Source organism: Barbus barbus (genome assembly GCF_936440315.1).
Source record: "Barbus barbus genome assembly, chromosome: 27".
NCBI classification, from domain to species: domain Eukaryota; kingdom Metazoa; phylum Chordata; class Actinopteri; order Cypriniformes; family Cyprinidae; genus Barbus; species Barbus barbus.
Window position 1 is genome coordinate 4,740,335 of NC_136755.1, and position 24,821 is coordinate 4,765,155.

The 24,821-nt window shown below is 39.1% G+C and overlaps 1 protein-coding gene across 1 annotated transcript; it reads right to left on the reverse strand.

Moving 5' to 3' along the window:
• Positions 1-20,338: 20,338 nt before the first annotated feature.
• Positions 20,339-23,132, reverse strand: tpbg1b (trophoblast glycoprotein 1b; the record flags this gene model as incomplete). Its single annotated transcript, XM_079380727.1, has 2 exons — positions 20,339-21,188; positions 22,867-23,132. The coding sequence occupies 2 exons, from the start codon at positions 23,130-23,132 to the stop codon at positions 20,339-20,341; spliced, it is 1,116 nt and encodes a 371-aa protein (XP_079236853.1).
• Between the last annotated feature and the right edge of the window lie 1,689 nt (positions 23,133-24,821).

Here is a 24,821-nt window from a genome sequence, read left to right on the forward strand (position 1 = left end):
GAGTCCTGTACATTGTTCCTTTCCGGCATTAGAGCCCGTGCAGCAGGGCAACTGGGTGACTGTGAGGCGGCCTAGTCGCGGGTCAAAACACCACTCTTCTGTTCCGATCAAAACATCAAACAGGTTCTCCCCACTCAGTGACGCACCCACTGAGAAACCTGATGAAAGTGCTCTGGTTATTGGCGATTCTATTGTACGGAACGTGAAAATAGTCCAGTGTTTACCGGGAGCCAGAGCGCCTGACATCTTGGCAAATTTAGAAGTGCTGGCTAATGCTAAATGTAAATTCAGTAAGATTGTTATTCACGTTAATGATGTTCGGTTTCGCCAGTCGGAGATCACTAAAAATAATGTTAAAGAGGTGTGTGAACTTGCAAGTACGATGTCAGACACTGTAATATGCTCTGGTCCGCTCCCTGCTTACCAGGGTGATGAGATTCATAGCAGACTGTCGTCACTCAATGGCTGGATGTCTAAGTGGTGCCCGCAGAATAACATAGACTTTATAGACAATTGGACAAGTTTTTGGGGCAGACCTGACCTGTTGAAAAGAGATGGTGTTCATCCCTCCTGGGGTGGTGCCGCTCTTCTCTCTAGAAATATGGCACATAGTCTTAGAGTTCGTACTTGACTAACTGGGGCCCATGATTGTTCGGGAGGCAGACACACTCTGTCAGTTTAAATCTAGATTAAACACACATTTCTTTAACCTGGTTTACACATAACACACTAATACACTTCTCTTATTCAAATCCGTTAAAGGATTGTTAGGCTGCATTAATTAGATCAACCGGAACCGGGAGCACTCCCCATAACACATGATGTACTCGTTACATCATAAGAAGAATGGCATCTACGCTAATATTTGTCTGTTTCTATTCTGTTTCTCAGTCCATGTCCGGATCACATGGTGGATCGGCGCCGGGAGATGATGTATGTGGCCCTGATCGTTGGCGGAGGCCGGACACCTGGAGGAGCCCCGGGGACATATCCCCAGTCACCGTAGCCACCCGATCCGGTCCGTATCCAGCCCAGATGTTCACTGCAGTCACCAGATCCAGTCCGTATCCAGATCAGATGGTGGATCAGCACCCAGAGACGACCTCTACCGCCCTGAATGTCAGCGGAGACCAGGGCACCGAGATGAGCGCCAGAGACAGATCCCCAGTGAGGACCCCGCCACTTAGACAGCCATCGGGAAAGACCACTGGAACCAGTTGAGCCCTTACAATCTGACTTTGCTGCAGTTGGAATTGAACTGCTGGTTCGTTTGGCCAGAGGAGAACTGACCCCCCGACTGAGCCTGGTTTCTCCCAAGGTTTTTTTCTCCATTCTGTCATCGATGGAGTTTTGGTTCCTTGCCGCTGTCGCCTCTGGCTTGCTTAGTTGGGGACGCTTCATTTCCAGCGATATCGTCGACCTGATTGCAAAGACACTATTTAAACTGAACTGAGCTGGATGATGACATCACTGAATTCAATCATGAAATGCCTTTAATTGAAAATCTTTTTTAATAATCTTTTCATTTTACATTATTGACACTATTTTCCTTTTTTGATATTGTACAGTTGCTTTGACACAATGTTAAAAGCGCTATATAAATAAAGGTGACTTGATTTGACTTGAGTATTCATTGTATAAGAAAAAAAGGAAAAATAAAATAGAGCATAAATAAAATATATATTTACTGTATGTCAAAGAATTTAATATTTAATACATTTTCTTGACTTTTCCAAACCTGGAAAATATTTTATTTGCTATTTCTAGGTTTTCCATGACTGAAGACGCAGTGTATTTAACCTTATTTCTAGACTGTGGTGAATATATGCTTTCTAACCCACTGCACAACCTCATCTGGCCATAATTAGATTCTCTTCACTATGAACTCACATCAGTAAAATACAGTGCACAGCTTTTTCATGGACTGAACACGGTAAAGAAAGCACATAGTTGATATCATTTATCATATTTATATGGGCAACGACAGGCATTTTGTGTTAAAGTTCAGAGAATTGCAAAATATTATGTATAACATACAGGAATGGTCTGTCTCCACATCCAGTATATATTCTGAAGCGAGTGCTTTCGAGGAAAAAGCTTCATAATGCATCAAGCTCAAGTACAGACATGTGTTCACAGTAGGGGTTTTATACCTTAAGGAGGTATGCAAGCCATTAATGCTGTCTAATACATAGCCTTCCCTCATACTCGCACTGCTCTGACAATTTCCCATTCCCACCTGTGCACATTTGATAGATAGGGATCATTAGTGTCATTCTCCTGCAGTCAGCAGGAAGGAGAAGCATCCGTCAGTCTCCTGATACCAGGTACTTCAAGCGCTGAGGAGATCTGTCACACCGGCCTATATACTTTTCCTTGGCATGTCATTTCATCCTATACATTGTCCCTCATTTATTCCTCCAAGTCGAGAAGTTGGAATGCAGTAATTTCCTTATATATTAACAGGATCCTTCACGAGCTCTTCACCTGCCATTATGGAAAGTGAAGGGACTGTGTGACCTTTACATGGAGCTGTGATTAACTGTCGGGTTGACATTCAATTGTATGACGGTAACTTGGTGGCTGTTAATATGTGGAACTTGCAGATGTTTTCAGCTTTCTGTAGAAAATGAATCAGTGATTCCTGTTAATCCCTGTTGGGGAACAGAAAAAGGACATATAAAGTTGAGTAAAAAGCAAGTTATTTCTTGCTAACATCGTCAGAAATCATCAGAGTGGTGCAAATAAAGTGACTCAGTATGGAAAGAATGAAAATAAAAAAAAAAGTTTTTTTCAGCTGCGATGAGTCTCATTAATCAGAAAATATGTATCCAGGAAAACGCATTCCATCAGTCCTGCAAAACCCTTTGTTTTAGTCTGCATTTGCGAGACAATTTTCAAGAATAAGCTTCAGTAATGGCCAGCCACACTTGGCAAACTCCCTCGTCAGCAGATTCTCCTCAGCAAGCAGTGGCATTCAGGAGAGAATGTCCCATTGTGAGGTGTAGTGTGAATCTATTCATCATCGGACATTCAAGGATTCTTATTATAAGACTTGGACTAGATACTGTACTTCCCCATCAATCTTACACTCTGCGCCACCACCAAACAGATCTGGCTATATGATTGAATCTTACAAAAGCATGCTCAGGTCACGTCACCCTAAAAATTAATTACATTAAAGACACATTATTATTTTTCTCATTCTAATTAAAATACATCCATTTTTTTTGTTGTTGAATTCATATTATTCACTTTAGTGATTCTCATTAGATTCTTACTTTAGAAATCTACTGAAATAGACTGTAAACTATTGTACTACTGTTAAGTGCATGCAAAAAAGCAACTTGGACACTATACCAAGAATTTCTCTTTTTGTGTTCCAATAAAGAAAGTCATATGGCCAGTATGCATTTAAATCAATATTTACTTTTCCTGTACTTGTACATTTTTACGAACTGAAGAGACATTTGACTTTGTGAAAGATAATTTTTTAAGATTAATCTGTTGAATTGGTTCGCAAATGGCGCTGTATGATTCGTTCATGAATTGGACTGATCAGATTGCTGTGGTTCTCAAATCAGAGGGTGCTTCTCAAATTGAAGGCTGCATCTTATTGAAGCGGAGTCCTTCCTAGTCCAGGCCTTCAGAGGCTTCTATGCTAGCTCTCCTTAGCATTAAACACTATAATGAGATGTCTAGTAAGTGCACGTCTATGCCATAATGATTTCCACCCCGCAGGCAAATTGGAAGAGCCAAGCACCGACTCATTTTCCGCCAAATCTTTTTCGTGAATTGAAATGTGTTGAATGGATTCACTTGATGCATCCTTTAAAATCTGCTGAAGGATTCAGCTTTCCAATTGAGAAGCACCAACCAACTTACTGATTCAGTGATCCGGTAAAAACTCGCTGAATTATTCATGTATCAAAATGATTTAAGAACCTCTGAGCTTGAGTGTGTGCTCAACTAGGGTATCTGTACTTTTACTCAAGTACTTGAATTGTGTAGGCCTACTTTGTCCACCACTGATATTTCCACCCTGAATATGGCTTGAATGATTTTTCAGTCCTGGATGGCCACTGTCCTGCAGAGTGCAGCTCTAACCAGCTCCAAAACACCTGCCTGGAGATTTGTATAGTAATCCAGAAGACCTTGATTAGCTGGTCCAAGTCCAGGTGTGGTCCAGGATTGGAGCTAAACTCTGCAGGATAGTGCAGGACTTTTTCACGACATTCTAATTTATTGAGATGCACCTGTATATAAGTATGTTTAGGCTGTTTAAAAAAAAAAAAAAAAAAAAATATATATATATATATATATATTTATATAGCACTTGCACGTTGTCGCTCTTTTGTTGGTTTTGATTGCTTCTTATGTCCTCATTTGTAAGTCGCTTTGGATAAAAGAGTCTGCTAAATGACTAAATATATATATATCATAGAGTTGGTTGGTGTGGGGCAAATTAAATGCAATCGTGTTGCATTGTGGTATATGAATTAGTCCGAAGGGTAAAATATTCACAGCCCTTGAAATCCCCAATGGACCTTTTTCACATTTCTGGGTTCCTCAGCAGTGGAAGTCGTCATAGTTTGGTAAACTTCTATAGTGAATGGGAGACACAATTATTATTTTATTTTATTTTTTTGCATTCCAATTTGCTCAAATAGCAAAAGAAAAACTCCACGATAGTGTTTTCACAACTTTCAAAAAACAAATGAAGAAAAAAAAATGGAGTGAGACCGATAACGGCAGCCAGAAGAGAGAACAATGTCAAATTTACCATCACTCCCATAGACGCTGTATTAGAAACACCCTCGCATTTGCCTTAACGTTTTTAATTAGTTTTTTGTAATTTGATGCAAAGGTAATGTACTACAAAGAACAGTTTTATAAATGTATATATATATATATATATATATATATATATATATATATATATATTATTATATATATATTATAATATATATTTTTTTAAAGAAAATATTAAAAAAACTTTGGAGGATTTACGATGCGGATGACCGTTTATATGCATCATCACAGTCTTGTGAAAAGGGTCCATATGGACAAAGGGGCTACCTAAGGTCTATACAAACCAATCATAAAACTGCCATAAGGAAAACAGAGAAAAAATATTATAGAATACAAATAATTGTTTATTGTCCAGCAGTGTATTTAATTTATTAGCCAATTAAAATATAAGATAAGAGAAAAAAAAGGTATTATTACATTTGACATGTATGTTCCCCTTACTCCTGAAATGATGGTTATGCCCCTGACTAATGGTTAGGAGTTTATTCAAATCACTAACCCTAATTATGACCAATATTGATGCTTAGAGAACAGTATCTAGTAATATAATAATTATCGAAAACTTATCAATATTATCATTACTAGGCAGAAGACAACAGCAACTTTGTCCATTGGCTTCTTATGCTCACTTTTATATTATAGGTGTGTGATGGTGAAGTGGTATGTGACTAAATATTGATCTTTGCCAATCTGTAATGGTTCTCATTGACAGGAAGGAACACTATAAGATCAAAACGAGAGCCTGTCATGAGTCAGCAGTGGTCCAGATGGTGTCTTCCCTTTGGAAGTATCTGCCCTCTGACCTCTAGAACCTTCTCCACATCCCAGCCAATCACGCACAGCTATCCCTGGCTTGGCACTTAGAACCCCCTCCTGCTCAGACATCTGGTCATCTTGAATAATGTACGTAATAACAATAACTTGAGTCATAATGGGCTTAATGCACAGCGGGAACAAAAGGTCAGATTACCTCTAGAGAAAGACATGCCCACATCTCTTCATGCTCTTCCTTAAAAAAAAACAAAAAAACTTAATAATAATTATATTCCATTTGACTAGCACTCCCTGTACAGCGGGACTAATATTGTTACAGAAGATGTTCAATAATGTGGTCTTGGAGGATTGTTCCTGCATTCTCTTATGTGGTCAAGTGAGACCCAATTAGACAAGGTCAGTTATATTGATTCTCTGTGTTTGAGTCATTCTTTTGATTCTGTTTTGCGGGTTAGCTTTGGCCCCTGCTAGTAGATGCCAAATCTACATTATTGAAAAAAGCAAGGTTTTTTTCACCGATGCAAAAAAACAAAAATATATTTTGCTTATTTAAATCACAAAAATATCAGTGTGTTTTAGTAGATGGGACATATTCTTCTTGGAGATGCCTTTAACAGTGTTAATTATTAATACTAGACTTTTCTTTCCATCAACTTCCATTCATAAGCACTGGAATGCAAGAAACCAGTAATGTAAGCTCAAGTGAAGATGTTTTGAATTCCGTGTGACTAATAGAAGATCAGAATCAGACTTAGAATGATCGCAATAAGCTTTATTCACCAAGTGTGAACAAACACACAAGGAATTTGTTGTGGTTTCCAGGAGATCTGGGTACATTCATGCATACATACATAACATTAGAGAAAGAAGAAAATAGAACATTTAAATAAGTAAAAATTAAGAAAAGAAATTATAATGAAAAAAAACAAAACAAAAAAAAAAACAGTAAAGTAACATTAGATCTGATGGTTTGTACAGATGTGTGTATTATAGACGGTACTGTATATACAGCTGTATGAATTCAAAGATTGATTAATCACTGTAATTAAAAGGACATTAAGAACACAAACTTTAAAGTAGGAAAGTGGAGTTCGTTTTATATTTTTTTACTATTGTATGTATTATTATTATTTGTTATGTGTTGAATTTGTGTGTTTTTTTTTAATTGCAGTAGAGTGTGATGTTATACCATGACTGTTGCAGTGTCTAAAGAAATTGCAATTAAGGAAGCCTACCTTGTGGCCTTGTGAGTAGCAGGAATGCTCACTTTCCGTTGACCATTCTAGGCCTTTATTTAAACATTCTTTTTTTTTGTTGATGTCCTTAAACATATATTAGCATTTGTTTGTTGTGTTGTATCAATAAATGTTCAAATAATGTAAACGGACGGGAACGCACCATGGATTCTATCCTTCTACTTAGCCTCTCAGTGGCTATAGGCTGTCGCTATAATTCATTTGAAGCCACAGTAGTGATAGAGTCTGTTCAGTAGTGATTCATTTGGAGCCAGAGTCTGAGCAGGAGTGATTCATATGGAGCCCGAGTCTGTTCAGTAGGGATTCATTTGAAGCCAGAGTCTGCGCAGTAGCGATTAATTTGGAGCCCGAGTCTGAGCAGTAGCGATTCATTTGAAGCCCGAGTCTGAGCAGTAGCGATTCATTTGGAGCCAGAGTCTGCGCAGCAGCGATTCATTTGGAACCCAAGTCTGAGCAGTAGCAATTCATTTGGAGCCCAAGTCTGAGCAGTAGCGATTCATTGGGAGACCGAGTCTGAGCAGTAGCAATTCATTGGGAGCCCGAGTCTGAGCAGTAGCAATTCATTTGGAGGCCAAGTCTGAGCAGTAGCGATTCATTGGGAGACCGAGTCTGAGCAGTAGCAATTCATTGGGAGCCCGAGTCTGAGCAGTAGCGATTCATTTGAAGGCCAAGTCTGAGCAGTAGCGATTCATTGGGAGACCGAGTCTGAGCAGTAGCGATTCATTGGGAGACCGAGTCTGAGCAGTAGCAATTCATTGGGAGCCCGAGTCTGAGCAGTAGCGATTCATTTGAAGGCCAAGTCTGAGCAGTAACGATTCATTGGGAGACCGAGTCTGAGCAGTAGCGATTCATTTGGAGCCTGAGTCTGAGCAGTAGCAATTCATTTGGAGCCCGAGTCTGAGCAGAAGCAATTCATTTGGAGCCTGAGTCTGAGCAGTAGCGATTCATTGGGAGCCCGAGTCTGAGCAGTAGCGATTCATTTGGAGCCAGAGTCTGCGCAGTAGCGATTCATATGGAGCCCGAGTCTGTTCAGTAGCGATTCATTTGGGTCCTAAGTCTGCGCAGTAGCGATTAATTTGGAGCCCGAGTCTGAGAAGTAGCGATTCATTTGGAGCCCGAGTCTGAGCAGTAGCAATTCATTGGGAGCCCGAGTCTGAGCAGAAGCAATTCATTTGGAGCCTGAGTCTGAGCAGTAGCGATTCATTGGGAGCCCGAGTCTGAGCAGTAGCGATTTATTTGGAGCCTGAGTCTGAGCAGTAGCAATTCATTTGGAGCCCGAGTCTGAGCAGTAGCGATTCATTGGGAGCCTGAGTCTGAGCAGTAGCGATTCATTGGGAGCCCGAGTCTGAGCAGTAGCAATTCATTGGGAGCCCGAGTCTGAGCAGTAGCGATGCAATGTGAGCCCGAGCCTGAGCAGTAGCAATTCATTGGGAGCCCGAGTCTGAGCAGTAGCGATGCAATGTGAGCCCGAGCCTGAGCAGTAGCGATTCATTTGGAGCCTGAGTCTGCGCAGTAGCGATTCATTTGGAGCCCGAGTCTGAGCAGTAGCGATGCAATGTGAGCCCGAGCCTGAGCAGTAGCGATTCATTTGGAGCCCGAGTCTGAGCAGTAGCGATTCATTGGGAGCCCGAGTCTGAGCAGTAGCGATTTATTGGGAGCCCGAGTCTGAGCAGTAGCAATTCATTTGGAGCCTGACTAGCAATTAATTTGGAGCCCGAGTCTGAGCAGTAGCGATTCATTGGGAGCCCAAGTCTGAGCAGTAGCGATTTATTTGGAGCCTGACTAGCAATTAATTTGGAGCCCGAGTCTGAGCAGTAGCTTTTCATTTGGAGCCCAAGTCTGAGCAGTAGCGATTCATTTGGAGCCCAAGTCTGAGCAGTAGCGATTCATTTGGAGCCCGAGTCTGAGCAGTAGCTTTTCACTTGGAGCCCGAGTATGCGCAGTAGTGATTCATTTGGAGCCTGAGTAGCAATTCAGTAGCAGTTCATTTGGAGCCCGAGTCTGAGCAGTAGCAACAGAGATTATCTTACTATAGGGAGATGAGAGGGTCTCAATCAACGTTTACAGATACCATAGGAATGAATGAGAAGTGCCGTGAGATGAATCCTTCCTGTCGCAAAAAGTCAGTGACTTCTCTTATAAAACCTAATTTTTTCAGTGTAAACTCTAAAAATAGTTAAATCCAAAAGTATTGCTTAGTGTAAAATATGTAGAAAATTAGCAGATAGGCTGTTGATTCATTGCTCTAAAAAGCTGTTTATTCAGCGTAGTTGTCAGGGTTTCTATGAGAGAGGACTCAAAAGAGGAATGAGCTGTGACAGGTTATTAACATGACTGACAAAACAATAGATGGTGGGGAGGGGAGTGAACCCAATTCAGACAGTAGGCGGAGGTAAGGGAGAGGAGGCTGTGCAGATGGAGACCGGAGGTTGGCAGCGGTGGCCTGACAGAAACACGAAGCTCAGCCACTCCCCACTCGTGGTCTCTCAGGCACTACACAGGCCTAGCTGCATGCCAGATCCAGGGAGAAGACCGGTAGCTCAGCCTGCAGGACAGGACAGGACTGAAGACAGACAGGAGGATTAACTACACTCTACAAACTATCTGGCAGGGAGAACTTAATAACACAATGAATAATAGTACTAACAAACACGCAGGATTTAACAACGAACTGACAACACAAGAGGGAAGGGGAGAACAATATAAAGGACAGGAGAACATGAGGAACAGGTGACGACACTCAGACAAACGAGGACTAAACAAGGGGGCAGGACAGGAGAAGCACATGGCAGACAACAACAAAGACAGAGCCATGTGCTCAGACACAAAACAAACATAGAAACATGAAACAAAGACAACACTGACAAGACAGTGAGGGCAGGATCCTGAAAGTAGTGAAGCCTCTCCTCCATTGACAGCCATAAAAAAAAAAACAGGCCTCTGGTCTCTTTTCCCACAAACTGCTTTAGCATTAGCCGTTACACTTTTTTTACACTTTTTACATTACACAGCCTTGCCTTCTAGTGGCTTTGGTAGCGATTCATTTGAAGCCAGAGTCTGTGCAGTAGTGATTCATTTGGGGTCAGAGTCTGTTTGCAATTAGGTATTTTTTGAGTTTGATTTCAAAGTTAAATTTCTCTTGAAGGAGATAACTTATACTTTTTGTCTGGGTTACCTTTTTCCATGTCGTAAACTCGTAGGGGCAAGTCTTTTAAACCGGGGTTATTTAGGGGGTGACATTCAAATGATGATTGTTTTCAGCTGCCACATTTATCAACGTACGATCATTTGTACGATGTTATTGGCAGCATATGATGTTTCATGAATCACGCATGAACTCTGTTGTAAGGTGATTTGTGTGCCCAGATCTGCACCCGTTTCTACATAGATTGATAAATAAGGTCCAGTGTGTTGGCCCAGCAGGGACAGCGGCCCATTGGTTTGTCTTCTGTAATGGCAGCATAAACACAATCACAATGTGCCATTGATGGCGCAATGAAGTGTCTTGCTCTGCCTCCACCTATGTACAAATAAATATTGCTTCACCCCTGAAAATTTGTGGATTAAAATAAAAATTTGTAGAAATATTACTAATTCTGTAAACAGGATGTCTTTGACAGATGCAAAGAGGTCGAAACAGATGCATCAGCAGAGGAGAGCAAGCTCACTGTTCACGATGCTCGAAATATTAGAAGAAAATCCTAAATATTGAAATGGGAGTGAGGGTTGAAGGAAATGCAATTCACATCTGCACAGTAGAGGGAGCAGCTTAAACAAACCTTTCAGCTGTGCTGTCATTCTTGAGTGCATGAAGAATAGAAGGAAGGAGAAGAAAGTTCAACACTCTTCAGCAATAATAATAATAATAAATGAAACACAATGGTTGTGTTTATTTTAGCTCATTGGTATGGTTAAAATAGATCATCGAATGTCAGCAGCAAAGAATTTAATCAAAATTTGATTAAATTCATAAAGAATATTTGTGTTATTTGATTATTGTATATTTGCGTAACATTCTGAGTTTGCATTTCACAGTTTTTTTTATTTTTATTTTGAGGAATACACAATCTGTTTTTAATGCAAGTGAGGTGAGTAAATGCATGTTCACATCTAGTCTAGATCTACAGTAACATGTTCACACAGCGCCTCTGCACTTACTCCTGACTTCTCTCAACATGAGGAAAGGAGAGTTGTCAGTCAAACCTTGGGAAAACAAAGTAATTGGCATTACTTATTTGAAACAGTAAAAATTTCTTGTAAATTAAAATGTAATGCGTTACTTTACTAGTCACTTGAAAAAAAGTAATCTGATTATGTAACTTGTGTTACATGTAATACGTTAACCCCAACATTGGTGGTCACATATGATTTTCATGGCTACTAGTGTGAGAAGACAATATGCACTTGACTCCAGTTGCTCATCAGTGCTCTAGCCGCTATTGTAAGCTGCTGTGTGAACAGATGTTTCGAGACTCAAACCTGTAAGTAAATATGATGGTAAAGCCTAAACACTGATAGTGTGAACTTGAAAGGATGCACACTTAGGATAGTTCTGCAAAGATCAGTGCTAAAAGTTTTGCAGTATTGTGGTTTTGACTTACATACAGAAGATACAACTGTTGAAAAATACCATGGTCTGAGACTGGAGACAAAGATACACTGTGTCAGATCCTGACATGGAGATGAAAGTATTTATCAACTGTTACTTGCATATATGCTGTATTCATACCCACGCAATTTGTCATAACCCCACCAATGGCATTTTTCTCCCCAAGACGATGACTAGAGCTAAACAACAAGAAGTTGTTCCAAGATCTTCTGGTCGGACACACCAACAGACAGGGAGGCAACACAAGAAAGAAACCCACATAACAGCACCCACAGCTGGGCAGAGGGCAGGGAAAACCCAGAGGGATGATATAATATCTGACTGTACTGCATTAAGGGAACGCAGTATGGATGCAGTCAGAGATCAAAGCGCTTTGATGGCTCTTTTGTTGTTCGGGATGTCAGAGACATTATCCTATTGTTGGACGCAGGGTCACTGGGTTCCACATGCTTTTGTTTTTAATTTGAAACCCAGTCCACTTCATTCTGCCTCTCTGTTTGTGTGGGAGAGGTCTGTCATGATTCCTTATTTATGCTTGCATGCAATAATCATGATTTATTGACTTATTGTGTTTCAGTTACATTAACACATTAAATCACGCTAAAAATAAATTATATTAAGCGTAAATTAAGCAAGGGTACTCATAAATGTTCACTTTATACCCATTTAATGTATCGTTTTTTTCTTCTGGGAAAACATAAAACATATTGATGACACATCCTGCAAAACACACTGCAGTAAACACATTTTTGTTTAATCAAATGCTCAAGAATAAGAATGACCCTCCTGCTAACACCAGCTGCAACTGATTAGCAAGTAGCAAATGTAGCATTACATCACTTGTTCAAAAAACAAAAAAAACTAAACATGGTTAATTTTTGTTTTGTTGGAGTAATTTTGTTGTGGTCCGTGCTACTTGAGTGTTTCTGTATTTGGTTGTGTTGTGAGTATTTGCAGCGTGTTTTGTATTTGGTTGTGTTGTGAGTATTTGCAGCGTGTTTTGTATTTGGTTGTGTTGTGAGTATTTGCAGCGTGTTTTGTATTTGGTTGTGTTGTGAGTATTTGCAGCGTGTTTTGTATTTGGTTGTGTTGTGAGTATTTGCAGCGTGTTTTGTACTTGGTTGTGTTGTGAGTATTTGCAGCGTGTTTTGTACTTGGTTGTGTTGTGAGTATTTGCAGCGTGTTTTGTACTTGGTTGTGTTGTGAGTATTTGCAGCGTGTTTTGTATTTGGTTGTGTTGTGAGTATTTGCAGCGTGTTTTGTATTTGGTTGTGTTGTGAGTATTTGCAGCGTGTTTTGTACTTGGTTGTGTTGTGAGTATTTGCAGCGTGTTTTGTATTTGGTTGTGTTGTGAGTATTTGCAACACGCGCTGTCAAACTGATGAAGATTTTTCTTAATTTGGTTGCGCTTTTTCTATTTGCATGTGTTTTCTGAGGTTGCAGCGTGTTGAGCTCTTTCGGCCACCGTTTACTGTAAAGTCATGCAGTGTATAACCTCCTGTCGCCGATCCAACGTGCAATGTGAGCACAGCAGCAACTGAATGCTACCCCAGATAGTTGTGCAGTGTGAAAACAATTCTGTTCAAATGACTTTGAAAATTGTGCAGTGAACTCGGCATAAGTCCCGTCTAAACTTCCTCTTTTAAAATAAAATGTAAAAAGCAAATAAAATAAAAATGCTTTCTTCAAGCGATTTCATGAGGTTTTAGATTTTGTGCATGCTGACATTTAAAAAAAATAAGCCAAAAAATAAGCACAAATCCTAGTCAATTCTCATTACTGTAATGTGAAGAGTTTCACATGGCAATATACATGTGTTTCACATGGGATTCACATGCAAATGTTCCAAAAACACACATTTCCCATGTGCAAAGCACACATTTACATGCAAAGCACACATTTCACATGGATTTCACGTGAAAATATGTGCAGAATCACATGTATATGTGACCACATGTGTTTTTTCACGTTATATTCATGTGGTTTTTCTGTAAGGGAAACAATGACATGTTATTAAAATTGTAAAGTACTGCCATATCATGGTAGTCATAGTTGTTTACTGCTTTAAATTTGTGCAAAAAAAATCATTGTAGTCTGCACTATTTTTATTGCAATACCATCGCAATACCATCGCAGTATTACAGTAAAGAGAATTATCATTGACAACATAAGGAATTACAAAAATGACATATTACATATTCAATGATGCCAAATATTATTATTTTTTCTTTTCTTTGATGCAGGGGTGAAACATGACCCAAACATTTCTTCATGAGGCTCATGTAATGGGGTTTAAATTGTCTCTGAGAGTTTTGAAGGCCTGTCATGGCTCCCACTTCATGCTAGTGAGCAATAATCATGATTTATTGACTTTTATTAAACCCTCTGTCTTTCAGCGCAGCACATTACACAATATAGTGTGCTGCAATAATGTCTTCGACTTTATTTGCTCATATTATATGAATACATTGAAAAGCCACATGAGGAAAAGCTAATTTTGTATAGTATATCCATCACTGTGCATGAGCATAACTGGGAGTGTGTGTGTTTGTGTAAGCAGGTGCATATTTGTGTGAGTTGATTGTTACCCCTAATTGAAAGTGATAAATGGAGCCGACACAGCATTGGCTGTACCTCCAGTTATAACAACCCCTTTTACTAAAGCTCTCAAAATGCAATCGTTCATCAAACCTCACCTAACAGTCGGACAATGGGACGGTGCCACTGGGAGTAGGATTTACATAGCTGTCTATTGCCATTGGGCTGGTTGTACAACTGGACTAAACAAATAGATAAACCTGAATAAACAGCATGAGTTTATAATCAATGCTTCGGGAGAAAATTAGATGCTTTATGTGTGTCTTTGTTTGTATGTGTGAGGCAAAATCTATTATCTGTTCAACTAACTTAGCCTGTACATAAACATACATCTAAAAAAGAGAAAAGAACATCATGCAGTCTTGCTGAAACCACAATAAAATCACTTGATTTACAACATAAGAGCATGCGATGACTCACTGAAGACAAAATGATCTAGATTTTGACATTTTCTGAGAAACATGAGAGTGTTTCCCTGTGCAAAACTCGCTAACACTGCTAAGTTGGTTGCCAGTGTATTGCTATGTTGCTGCTAACGTGTGGTTTAGCATATGCAGTTGCAAAGGTGCTGTGAGTTGTTGCTAGGTAATTGCACATGAGAAAAGAGGTTTTTGAATTGTTTTGAATGTGCATTTGTAGTGTACTTCAAATCTTAAAAGTATATTAAAAAAACTGTACTTGCAGAAAGTATAATATCATATTAATGAAATAAAAGGCTACTTAAGTGTACTTAAGGAGAGTTCACTTTCGTGACTGTTTCTTAACACACTTAAGTATACTTTTAAATGCTCATGAACAGCCTTTGTTTTTTATTTTGTACTGTTCTCTGAGATCCACTTATAATGTTATCAAGATTTTTGTATTTTTAAATATCATAATTTAGAATAGGCTATTTTCTGTCCACGCCCACTGCTATGACTGGGTAACACTGTGTATGATTGACAGCCTACATCCCTCACAGATGGACACTGCTGTGATTTAGGTTAAAAACACATAAACACTCATAAAACGATGTGGTTAACAGACAAAGCAATAGCGACCACGTAATAAAAACAGTTACTCACACTTGTGTTGCGACATTACTGTTGGATCCAATACAGTCACATCTTTTTGAAAATCCTGCATCGAATTGTGTCTTATTTGTAAACGAATCTGTGTTAAAGTTAAGTGAACAAAGGACCAAGTTCTTACTGACACGGTAAATTCTTTCCTTACATTGGGATCAGAAGGTAGGCAACGCAAACACTGTTTTTCCACAGTTTGGCACTGCACAGCATCGTGTTGTCTTCAGAGAAATCTTTATCGTTTGGTTTATGCGTAGACCTGCATGTTCGCCTCTCTCATGAACACTACATGAGCGAATCGGTGGGCTGGGCTAAACGGGCGGTGATGTAGAAGCAGGCAACGAGAAAGTTTTGAGTTCTGAAACTTACAGGATGTTTTTATAGTACAATGACCTCTTACATGTCAAAAGATCGTAATCAGCATTGTTTACGTTCAGCGAATGCGCGCACATGCTGACTGTAAACAACGCTGATTACATTGATTATGTTCTGGGGTACTCTCCAATATGGCGGAAAACAGTAACTTGTTGAATAAATTGTTATTATTGTTTTCTTTGCGCACAAAAAGTATTCTCGTAGCTTCGTAAAATTACGGTTGAACCCCTGATGTCACATGGACTGTTTTACCGATCTCCTTGCTACGTTTCTGTGTGTTGATCGTGGTAATATCTATGGAGGGTCAGAGAGCTCTAAAATATCTTAATCTTACGGGTTTGGAACGACATGAGGGTGAGTAATTAATGACAGAATTTTCATTTTTGGGTGAACTATCCCTTTAAGAACCAAGCTCAAAATCTATTCCAGAGAGAATCATGATGCATTCGAAAAATCTCAGCATCAATCCACGAATCGCGATGCAGCCCTAGTTGCAGCATGCTTCAGAAACACTCCACCTTCCCCAGCTCCACCTGTATGGAGCTATGGGGTTATTTCATGTATTTTATATGTGCAGCAGCAGTATTTCTTACATGCTTAATTATGCAGCATTTCTGTGGATGTATTGGCAGGAGAAAGTCTCGATACTTGACGCCAAGATCAAACACATTCTAAACTTTCTGAGAGTTCTTGTGACAGAAATGTATTTATTTATGTATTTATTTCTGCTTTGCAAATATGACTCAATACTTTTCTTCAGCAGAAATCTATGAGTTCTTTGTTTTACCATCCATCAGGCCAAAATCTTCCTGCAGGATGAGTTATGAAGTGATGTTTAATAGGTTTAGGGTTTTCTTCAATCCCTCACTGTAAGCATGAGCGGTAGAATAGCAGTGCTTTAGCCAACACCACTAAACATACATATCAGGGTGATAAAACAAGTCATATACAGTATATCTTAATAAAGATATAAGACATGGAAAGAGACAAGAAGTGTAACAAAGAGATGTTTGCTAAAGAATTGAAAATGAAAGGACAAGCTGGAGGCAGGAACTGAGGTTAAGAAAGAAAGAAAGTTGAGGAGAAAAATGCCTCTCCAGAAAGTCAGCTGCCACTAAATTGCTGTTGTCATGTTGATGACTGTTGTGGGTTTGCTTTTAATGTATTCAGTCCCTATAGATGTGAGATTCATTTCATGAACCCATATATCAATCCATTAAACATCCCTTAATGGTGCCAGGATGTTTCTAAACCAAAGCGCATTAGAGTCTGCAAACACATGACTAATTGCAAAAGAGCAGCTTTTCTCTGTAACATCCTAAGGGTGCTTTTCTGTTTAATAGCGAAACCACAATGTAGGGCCATCGAGAACGAATAAACTATGAAAATAAAACAAGTGGGTCTCATGAACAGCACAGCGGTCACATGAACTCGGATGTCTTTGTTCTTCTTCTTAAATGGCTGGTTTGCTTGAAAGTCAGAGGCAAACCAGATGAAATTCAGAGCTGTGTGATATTTTGTCTTTCCTGCAGGCTTTCCATGAGGCCGAGAGAAGATGACATTAATCTTCAGTACTGTCCTCTGGCACAGCAGCGTCCGGCAAGATGATGCCAGGTAAATATCAATTTTTGTCTGAGCCTGAGGGCGGCCATAAATTCATAACTAATTGGCTAAATTTCTTCTTTGTTTTTTAACAAGCCCACCATGGTCTTCTGCACAGGGAGCTGTTGGAGGAAAGAGGTACTTTGTAAAGCCTTCAGTTCTGCTCTCATGCTGCATTGACTATCAGCAATACGACCATCATGTCATAAACAGGCACAAAGCCATTAAGTGACAGCAATAAAAATGCTTTGATATATAGAGGCCTTCACACATAGAGGTTAAATCGCTTGATTGGCAGTAGATCACATGAGTGTTCTCTTCACTCTCATTGGTCGACGCTCAGTGTTTGCATAAACCTTACTAACTCGTTGCCAGTGTGAACGGCCCTTAATCATTTCGACCAACTATTCTGTTTTACTTCATAGTAGAAGGCTGGCTTAATCAAAAACCTTATATTTTAAAATGTTTTAAATTAGACAGTGCCTTGCTCTGAACCACAGATGATTTTCAATGAGGCATTGCATTCAACTTTATGCTGTAGCCGATTATCATACATATGCTAAACTCATGTGTTTCCAATAACGTGGAGATTTGCAGCCGTAAAAACGCGACTAAGTCTGCTCATAGTTATTATCAGTGATGAAACACCTCTGATGCCCTTCAAGCTCTTGCTAAAGGCCTTTTGTTAGAAGGGAGAATAATATCGCAGCATCAGCATTCACATGATGATAGATTTTCACTGAGTTCATGCTCTAATATGTAATTTTAATTTGAACTGGTCTGAAGGATAATACAATAAGAAACTCAAAATGAGTGGGGAAACTTTTATCAGGTACTGCAATGATAAGAAAGGATGAGGAGGGTTTGTGGTGAGTAATTTCTATTCTAAACTAAAAGAGAATGATCGGTGAGCTGTTCTGTTAACTAGCTAAAGGAATCCTCCTACAAGAAACCACAAATATCTTTCTGTCCAGCAAGAAACAAAGAGACTAATTTAAATTTCAAATTTAAAAACCTTTATTCTTTAGCATGCAAAATAAACTCTGCCCTGAAGAAAGACCATTTATTTGTCCATGCGATGCATGACACATCCACAAAAGTTTTGTTTTGCACTGGATACCTGATAAATTCATGAGTAAACATTTTGCTTTTGGCAACCCACTTAAAAGGTTTTCCCTACCTCTTTAGAGAAAGGTTCATTTGAATATAATGAATAATACATGAGTATAAAGCTATAAAAGCACAATGGAAGACGGTCCAAATATCTGTGAAGCGTCATATACCAAATATCATAATTTGAATAGTTTATCAGGCACAAAGATGCTCTCATTACAAGCAAAGATATGATGCTTTTCCACAGATAATGCTTCACAGTCCAAAACATTGTCGACAAATGAGTGTATCTCACAAAGATATATATGTTGAACTGTACCATTACTGTATGCATGATAATATATTTTAATTAATAATATATATATACATATTCATTAATAATAATAATAATAATTTTTTGTATATATATATATATATATATATATTCCACATATATTTTCCACATTTAATGTACTTTGTCATTAAAATAGTCACAATGCAAAAGTAAGGAAAAACAGCCTTTTGGTTTATGCAAAATATTTATTTTTCTTTTTGATAAGTTGAAATATAAATTCATTTACACAAGAAAATTCCTGACAGTCTTTGTGAGATTCACTCAAAGACTAAATAGTCTGTATCTTTTGACAAACATATGCTGCATAAAATCATATTATCCAGGCTGTTAAGTGAAGTCCAGCATATTGGCACATCAACACATCAAGCATATTTCTTTTCAGTCTTGCACATTTGGAAACAGTACTCAGAAACAGAGCAGGGGACCGTTCAGCACAACGGCCCCAGCTTCATCTGTATCTTATCACCGTAAAGTCCCTTAAACCGAAAAAGCTGGGGAACATATGAGGAACTGAGCCAGACTGAGTCTTCAAAGAGCGAACAGTCTTGATGGAGGAGGGGTCTCGCTCAGCGGCCCTCGTAAGGGCTGGTTCTCATCATTCTGACAATAAAAATGAGTGGAATAAAAACAAAGCAAAACGTCTCTTTTGAGGGGAAAAAAAGCAGCCGGAGATTTCTGCAAACTGGGTCTCTTTCTTCAAAAGATCCTCCTTCTAGAGCTTAGAGGAGGTTATCCTCCTGCTGGAATGCTTTTGGAGAGAAAATCCGGCACATTCTTCGCAGACTCCCTGTGGATAGAGGGGCAGAAAGGACCATAGAAGGCTGCTAATGCGGTTGCTCAGGGTCCGACGCAAAAACTGCATTCACTTCCATAAAAACAGGGTTGGAGGAGCATGCAATAAAACAGTTCTCAAAACTTCACAACCGCATATTACATATGTATATGTATATATATACATATATATATATATAAGATTTGCCCCCTTTTGAAGCTGGCCAGCCTCTTAAATCCAAAGAACAAGGCACTTGAGCACCAGAGAGGTGGGCAATATTCCAGTACGGGACAATGGAGAGTGGTGGGGGGTTTGTTGGTGGTGGTCAGAGTTACTTTATGGCTTCTGCCCCTTTATTGGGCTAATCCACAAACATCCCATGATGATTGAGAAGCAAATGCATCTCGAGGCCAATTCTGTGCAGACTTGAGGGGGAGGTGTGCTTGTTATAAAGGCTTCAATGAGACAGGCAGTGCATGCTTTTCACAAGAAATGTGCCTACTTAAATATATCTACATGTTCGCCACCAGTTGGGGAAAGTTACTTTTAAAAGTAATGCATTACAGTATTGCATTACTCCATAAAAAAGTAACCAATTACATTACTTAGTTACTTTTTATGGAAAGTAATGCATTACGTTACTTTTGCATCATCTGGGCTGGGCGTGCTTATTTGTTTTTTAATAATAAAAAACCCAAAAGTTACATTTTGACAAGTTTCACACCAAAAGTGACATTAATAAGCCTATGGCTAAAGAAAGTGCCTTTGCACTTACTCCCGATTCCTCTCAACATAGGGACAGGAGAGATGTCAGTGAAAACATGGGAAAACAAAGTAACTTGCATTACTTATTTGAAAAAGTAACTCAGATATTTCATTGTAAATGTAAAAGTAATGCATTACTTGAAAAAGTAATCTGATTACGTAACTCGCGTTACCACCAACACTGTTTGCCACACAAATGGACGTTTTCCAAGTACAAATGCAATAGAAAACTAGTTCATATAAGGAGCTCAGTTTGGGAAGAGCTCACACATCAGCTGTTGAAGAGACTTGCGACAGTCTGGGATCAGAGTCGATCTCGTATCGGTAGTGGTACCCTTCCCAGACTTCTCGACATGCGTCGCGCATGTCATAGATGCGCTTCTTAATACCTTTGCGGTTCAGGTAAAGCACAAAGAGAAACATGAGACCAACAAATCCCAGCACGAGACCCAGGAACACATAGGAGGTCTGCAGTGCGAGATTGTCACTTTCTCCTGCCTTATGGCAACCCAACTCCAGTTCGCCCACCGTCAGTAGCGACGTGTTCTGCAAGGCAACTGGGAACGCGCAAGTCAGGTGCTCGACGTCCACGACTCGCGCCTGGGAGTCGTTCACCCAGGCGGCAAAAGGCTCGATGTCGCATGTGCAGGTGTAAGGATTCTCCGCCAGGTGGAGCCTCACCAATCGCATCTGCTCCAGCTCTTTTAGAGCCTCTTCACGCAGGGTCCTGAGGGCGTTGTGTGTGAGGTCGAGTTCCTGGAGGTGATCCAGTCCTGTGAACGTCCCGTTATGGATGGACACTATAGAGTTGTTGCCAAGCTGAAGGCGCCGCAGGCTGACAAGATGGCAAAAGATACCTGGGGGCAAGTAGACAAGGCCGTTACTGGACAGGTCCAGTCCCAGCAGGTCTTCCAAGCTGCTCCAGCGAAGAGAGGTGGCTAAAAAAATGACGGACGAGTGGTTGTAAAGAGCCCGACTGAGGTTGAGCTCCCTCAGCATACGGCTCTGGACAGTGAACGCCTCAGGATGGATGACAGCCAGCTGGTTGTTGCTGAGGTCCAGCGATCTGAGGCTCCTCAGGCTAGAAAATGTGCGAGACTTCACCTCAGAGATCCTGGAGAGGAGAAAAGGAACATTTCACACTACAATCATAAAAATAAAGGTGGGTTCAGTGATCAATTCTTAAAAGAATCGTTTTCAAGTGTGAAGAACCTAAATCCAAAAGAACCTTTTATCCACACTAAAGAACCTTATACACCTTATAGGTTTTTGCATAAAGGTTTTTGCTTAATGGAACTATAGATGCCAGTATAAGTGTAGTTGCATGGTCAGAACTACAACAGATGTTGAGGGGTGTTTATTTATTTGGTTGTTTTACACCATGTCAGCATCTTAGACCATTCAACCAATATTATGACTGATTCGATTTTCAAATCTGGTCCTGTTTATATGGTTCTGTTTTATTTTTTAATTGAGCCACATGCTATACATTGTGTTTCATAATGAATGAGCTAGAAAAATGAAGAAGAATCCTATAAGTCAAGGATGTGAGAATAAACCACATTTAACATCTTAAAGCTTCTACCTGAGTTTTCCATTTGAAAAATCAAAACACTATTGTTAAAGATTTACAGTAATTTTAGCCTCTACCGTCATTAAAATGAGAAGTTAAAATGTCGGAAAGCTTCTTCCACTGGTTGAAAAAGATCCCATATTCAGATGTCCTTGTTACAGTCAGTGTTGGGGAGTAACTAGTTAAATGTAACTAAATTACTTAATTGAATTACAAAATAAATGCAATTTTAATCAGTTACAGTAACTGAGAAAAATTGTGTAATTCAATTACAGTCACTTATGAAAATGTTAACGATTACAAACTGAGTTACATATGATTTTTTTTTTCTTCCACACACACCCACATACAGATTTAATTGATTTATTTCATAAATTGGGGTGACTGCTCTAAAATATGAGACACCAATGTTTCAGGAGTTTAGACCACATGCTTATTCAATAACTGTTTTATTTCCTGTAATTGGGTTGATGTATATGTTTATTTTTTAAGATGAATGTTTTTTCCAAGCCATTGTAAGATTCCATTGTTTCCTGTCATAACTATGCAAAGATTTGATTTCAAAAACAATATCATAGCTATTAAAATATTTCTTGTTTTCGTTTTAAATCTGTATTTAACCTCAGAATGGTCTCAAAGTATGTCAGATTTTGTGGTGGCTGTGCTTTGAAATTAAATTATTATAATCTTAATTCAAGTGATAAAGGATTTTGACAGTCTGACAGTAATCAGTGTTGAATACTACTGTAAAGTTAAACTCTGCCTGGTTTACATGTTAGAAAAAAGATTAATTGTTGGAAAAATTAGACATTTAGAGAAGTAATCAAATGTAATCAGTTACATTACTTTAACAAAGTAATTAAAATACTTACACTACTACATTTTAGAGTAATTTGCAATCTGTAACCTATTCCAAAGTAACCTTCCCAACACTGGTTACAGTGTAATTACACATTTAAGTAATGAGTAATATTTATGAACTGCATGTACTTACTATATGGTTAGGATTAAGGTTTGGCTTAGGGTTACTTGCATGCTATGCATAATTTATTGCTATAAATGTAAGTTTATAACGTGTAACAAAGACACATTAAAATAAAGTGTTACCTAACTTTACTCTAACGGTTGTTACATAGTGACATAGTATGTAACAGTTGTTAACAGTATGTTAAGGGTCAAATGAACTACTAGCTTCTTCCAATGTGCATCATTGCGTTACCTGTTGTTAGATAGTGACAAAGTGGTCACGTTCTCCAGTCCCTGGAAAGACTCGGGTCCGATCTGGCTGATGTGGTTTCCGGTGATGAAGAGGTTTCTGGTGTAGCTCGGGATGCCGCTCGGTATGTCCCGCAGATCTTTGGAGACGCATTTGACCGTGAGCGCGGCTTCTGAGCACTCGCAGCCGGCGGGACACAGCGACGCGCCCGCGGGGAGCGCAGCGCACAGCAGCCCCAGCACAACCGCGCACCGTGCAGAGGCGAGCATGGTCAACTCTCAGCAAAACCGCATCAATCTGACTCAACAAATGCCCGCGTTCAGCGGCTGTGCGTCCGCTTCTCCAGAGTGGCTCTCCAAGACTCCGGTCCCGCGTGCTCCTCGCTGGTAACTTCTCTCAGTGATGTTGCGTGCTCGACTTCTTTGCATTACAGAAACTCATGTGTGAATGAGAGGCAGACACATTATTTCCATGAGAAAAGGAGGTTCTCTGTGTGGGGCGTTTGATCCGCTGCTCTCAAACAATGCGACTGAATCACTCTCAACAATCAGCAGGGAGGAGCTTTGACTCGCACCTCTCCCCTCCACTACAGACCGACACCAGTCCATGATCTCTCGCATCTCGCGCTCATCGCCCTGATTAACGGGCTTAATTAATAGTGATTAAAGCTCATCTAAAGATTACCATGATCTCTGACTTTAGCTATGATCTTTGCTACTCTAGTACTGTACCTCAAAGGTGTCCCGTTTGCTACACAATCAGAAATGGTTGTTCTGTTGCTTTTATGTGGTTCTTTGGAGATAGATAAAGCTCTTGATATTAGCAGTGGCTCTTAGTTAGGGGGTGGGGCCCATTAGGGGGCCTCAGTAAGCATTCAAAGAGGGCAGCATTAAAAAAAGAAAACCCATATACTATATAACACACACACACACTTTATACTTATAGACTTTTATAGTTTTTGTTAAAAGTTTTGAATTCGATTGATTTTTATATTTTCTTTTTTAAAGTTTATGTATTTTTGTTGTGTGACTTGTCATTTCAATTCAGATTTTGCTGTTTTTAAATTTTTATCTCATTCTAATAATTTTGTATTTTTAGATTCAGTACATCTCCTGTTTTACTGTTGATTTCCTCTTTTCCTGATCATTTGGAATGAGGATAAAAAGACAAAAACAAAACAAAATGTGCAAATAAGTTCAAACATCCATATCTATTATATCCTGAATATTACTGATGAACTGATCAAAAAGTACACTGTGAAAAAAGAAAAGTTGAGCCAACTTAAAATTTTAAGGCAACCAGCTTCAGCAGATTTTTTAGATTTCTCAACTTGATGTTTTAAGTTCATATAAAATAAGTTGAGAAAACTCAAAAATCTGCTGAAGCTGGTTGCCTTAAAATTTTAATTGGCTCAACTTTTTTTTTTTTTACAGTTTAGGCTACTGTTTACATGCTTTTTACTACTATATAGTATAGTAATATAGTAATAATTTAGTACTTTCTCCTGTGTTATTGTTGGTTTCCTCTTTTATGATAATTTGGAATGAGGATAAAAAAAACAACAACATGCAAATAAGTTCAAACATCAATTCAATATCTACTATTTCCTGAATATTATGAAATTCAAGAGGGCCGCCTCCTGGTGACGTCATAATATGCAAATTAGGTGAGTATATTTACACCCCACATAAACTTTCGGTCATGCCCAACATTTTTCTAATTTACAGTAGATCTCTATCTTTAAGCCCTTTCAAGCCACAAGCTTTTGAAATCTTGATGTCAAAATCCAGCATTTTTTTCCCCCAAAAATCCCTGGCGCCTAAAGGGTTAATCTAAATGACAATGAGAAATGTTACTCTGGAAACTGAACTGACTGAATATATATATATATATATATATATATATATATATATATATATATATATATATATACACACACACACACATATATATATACA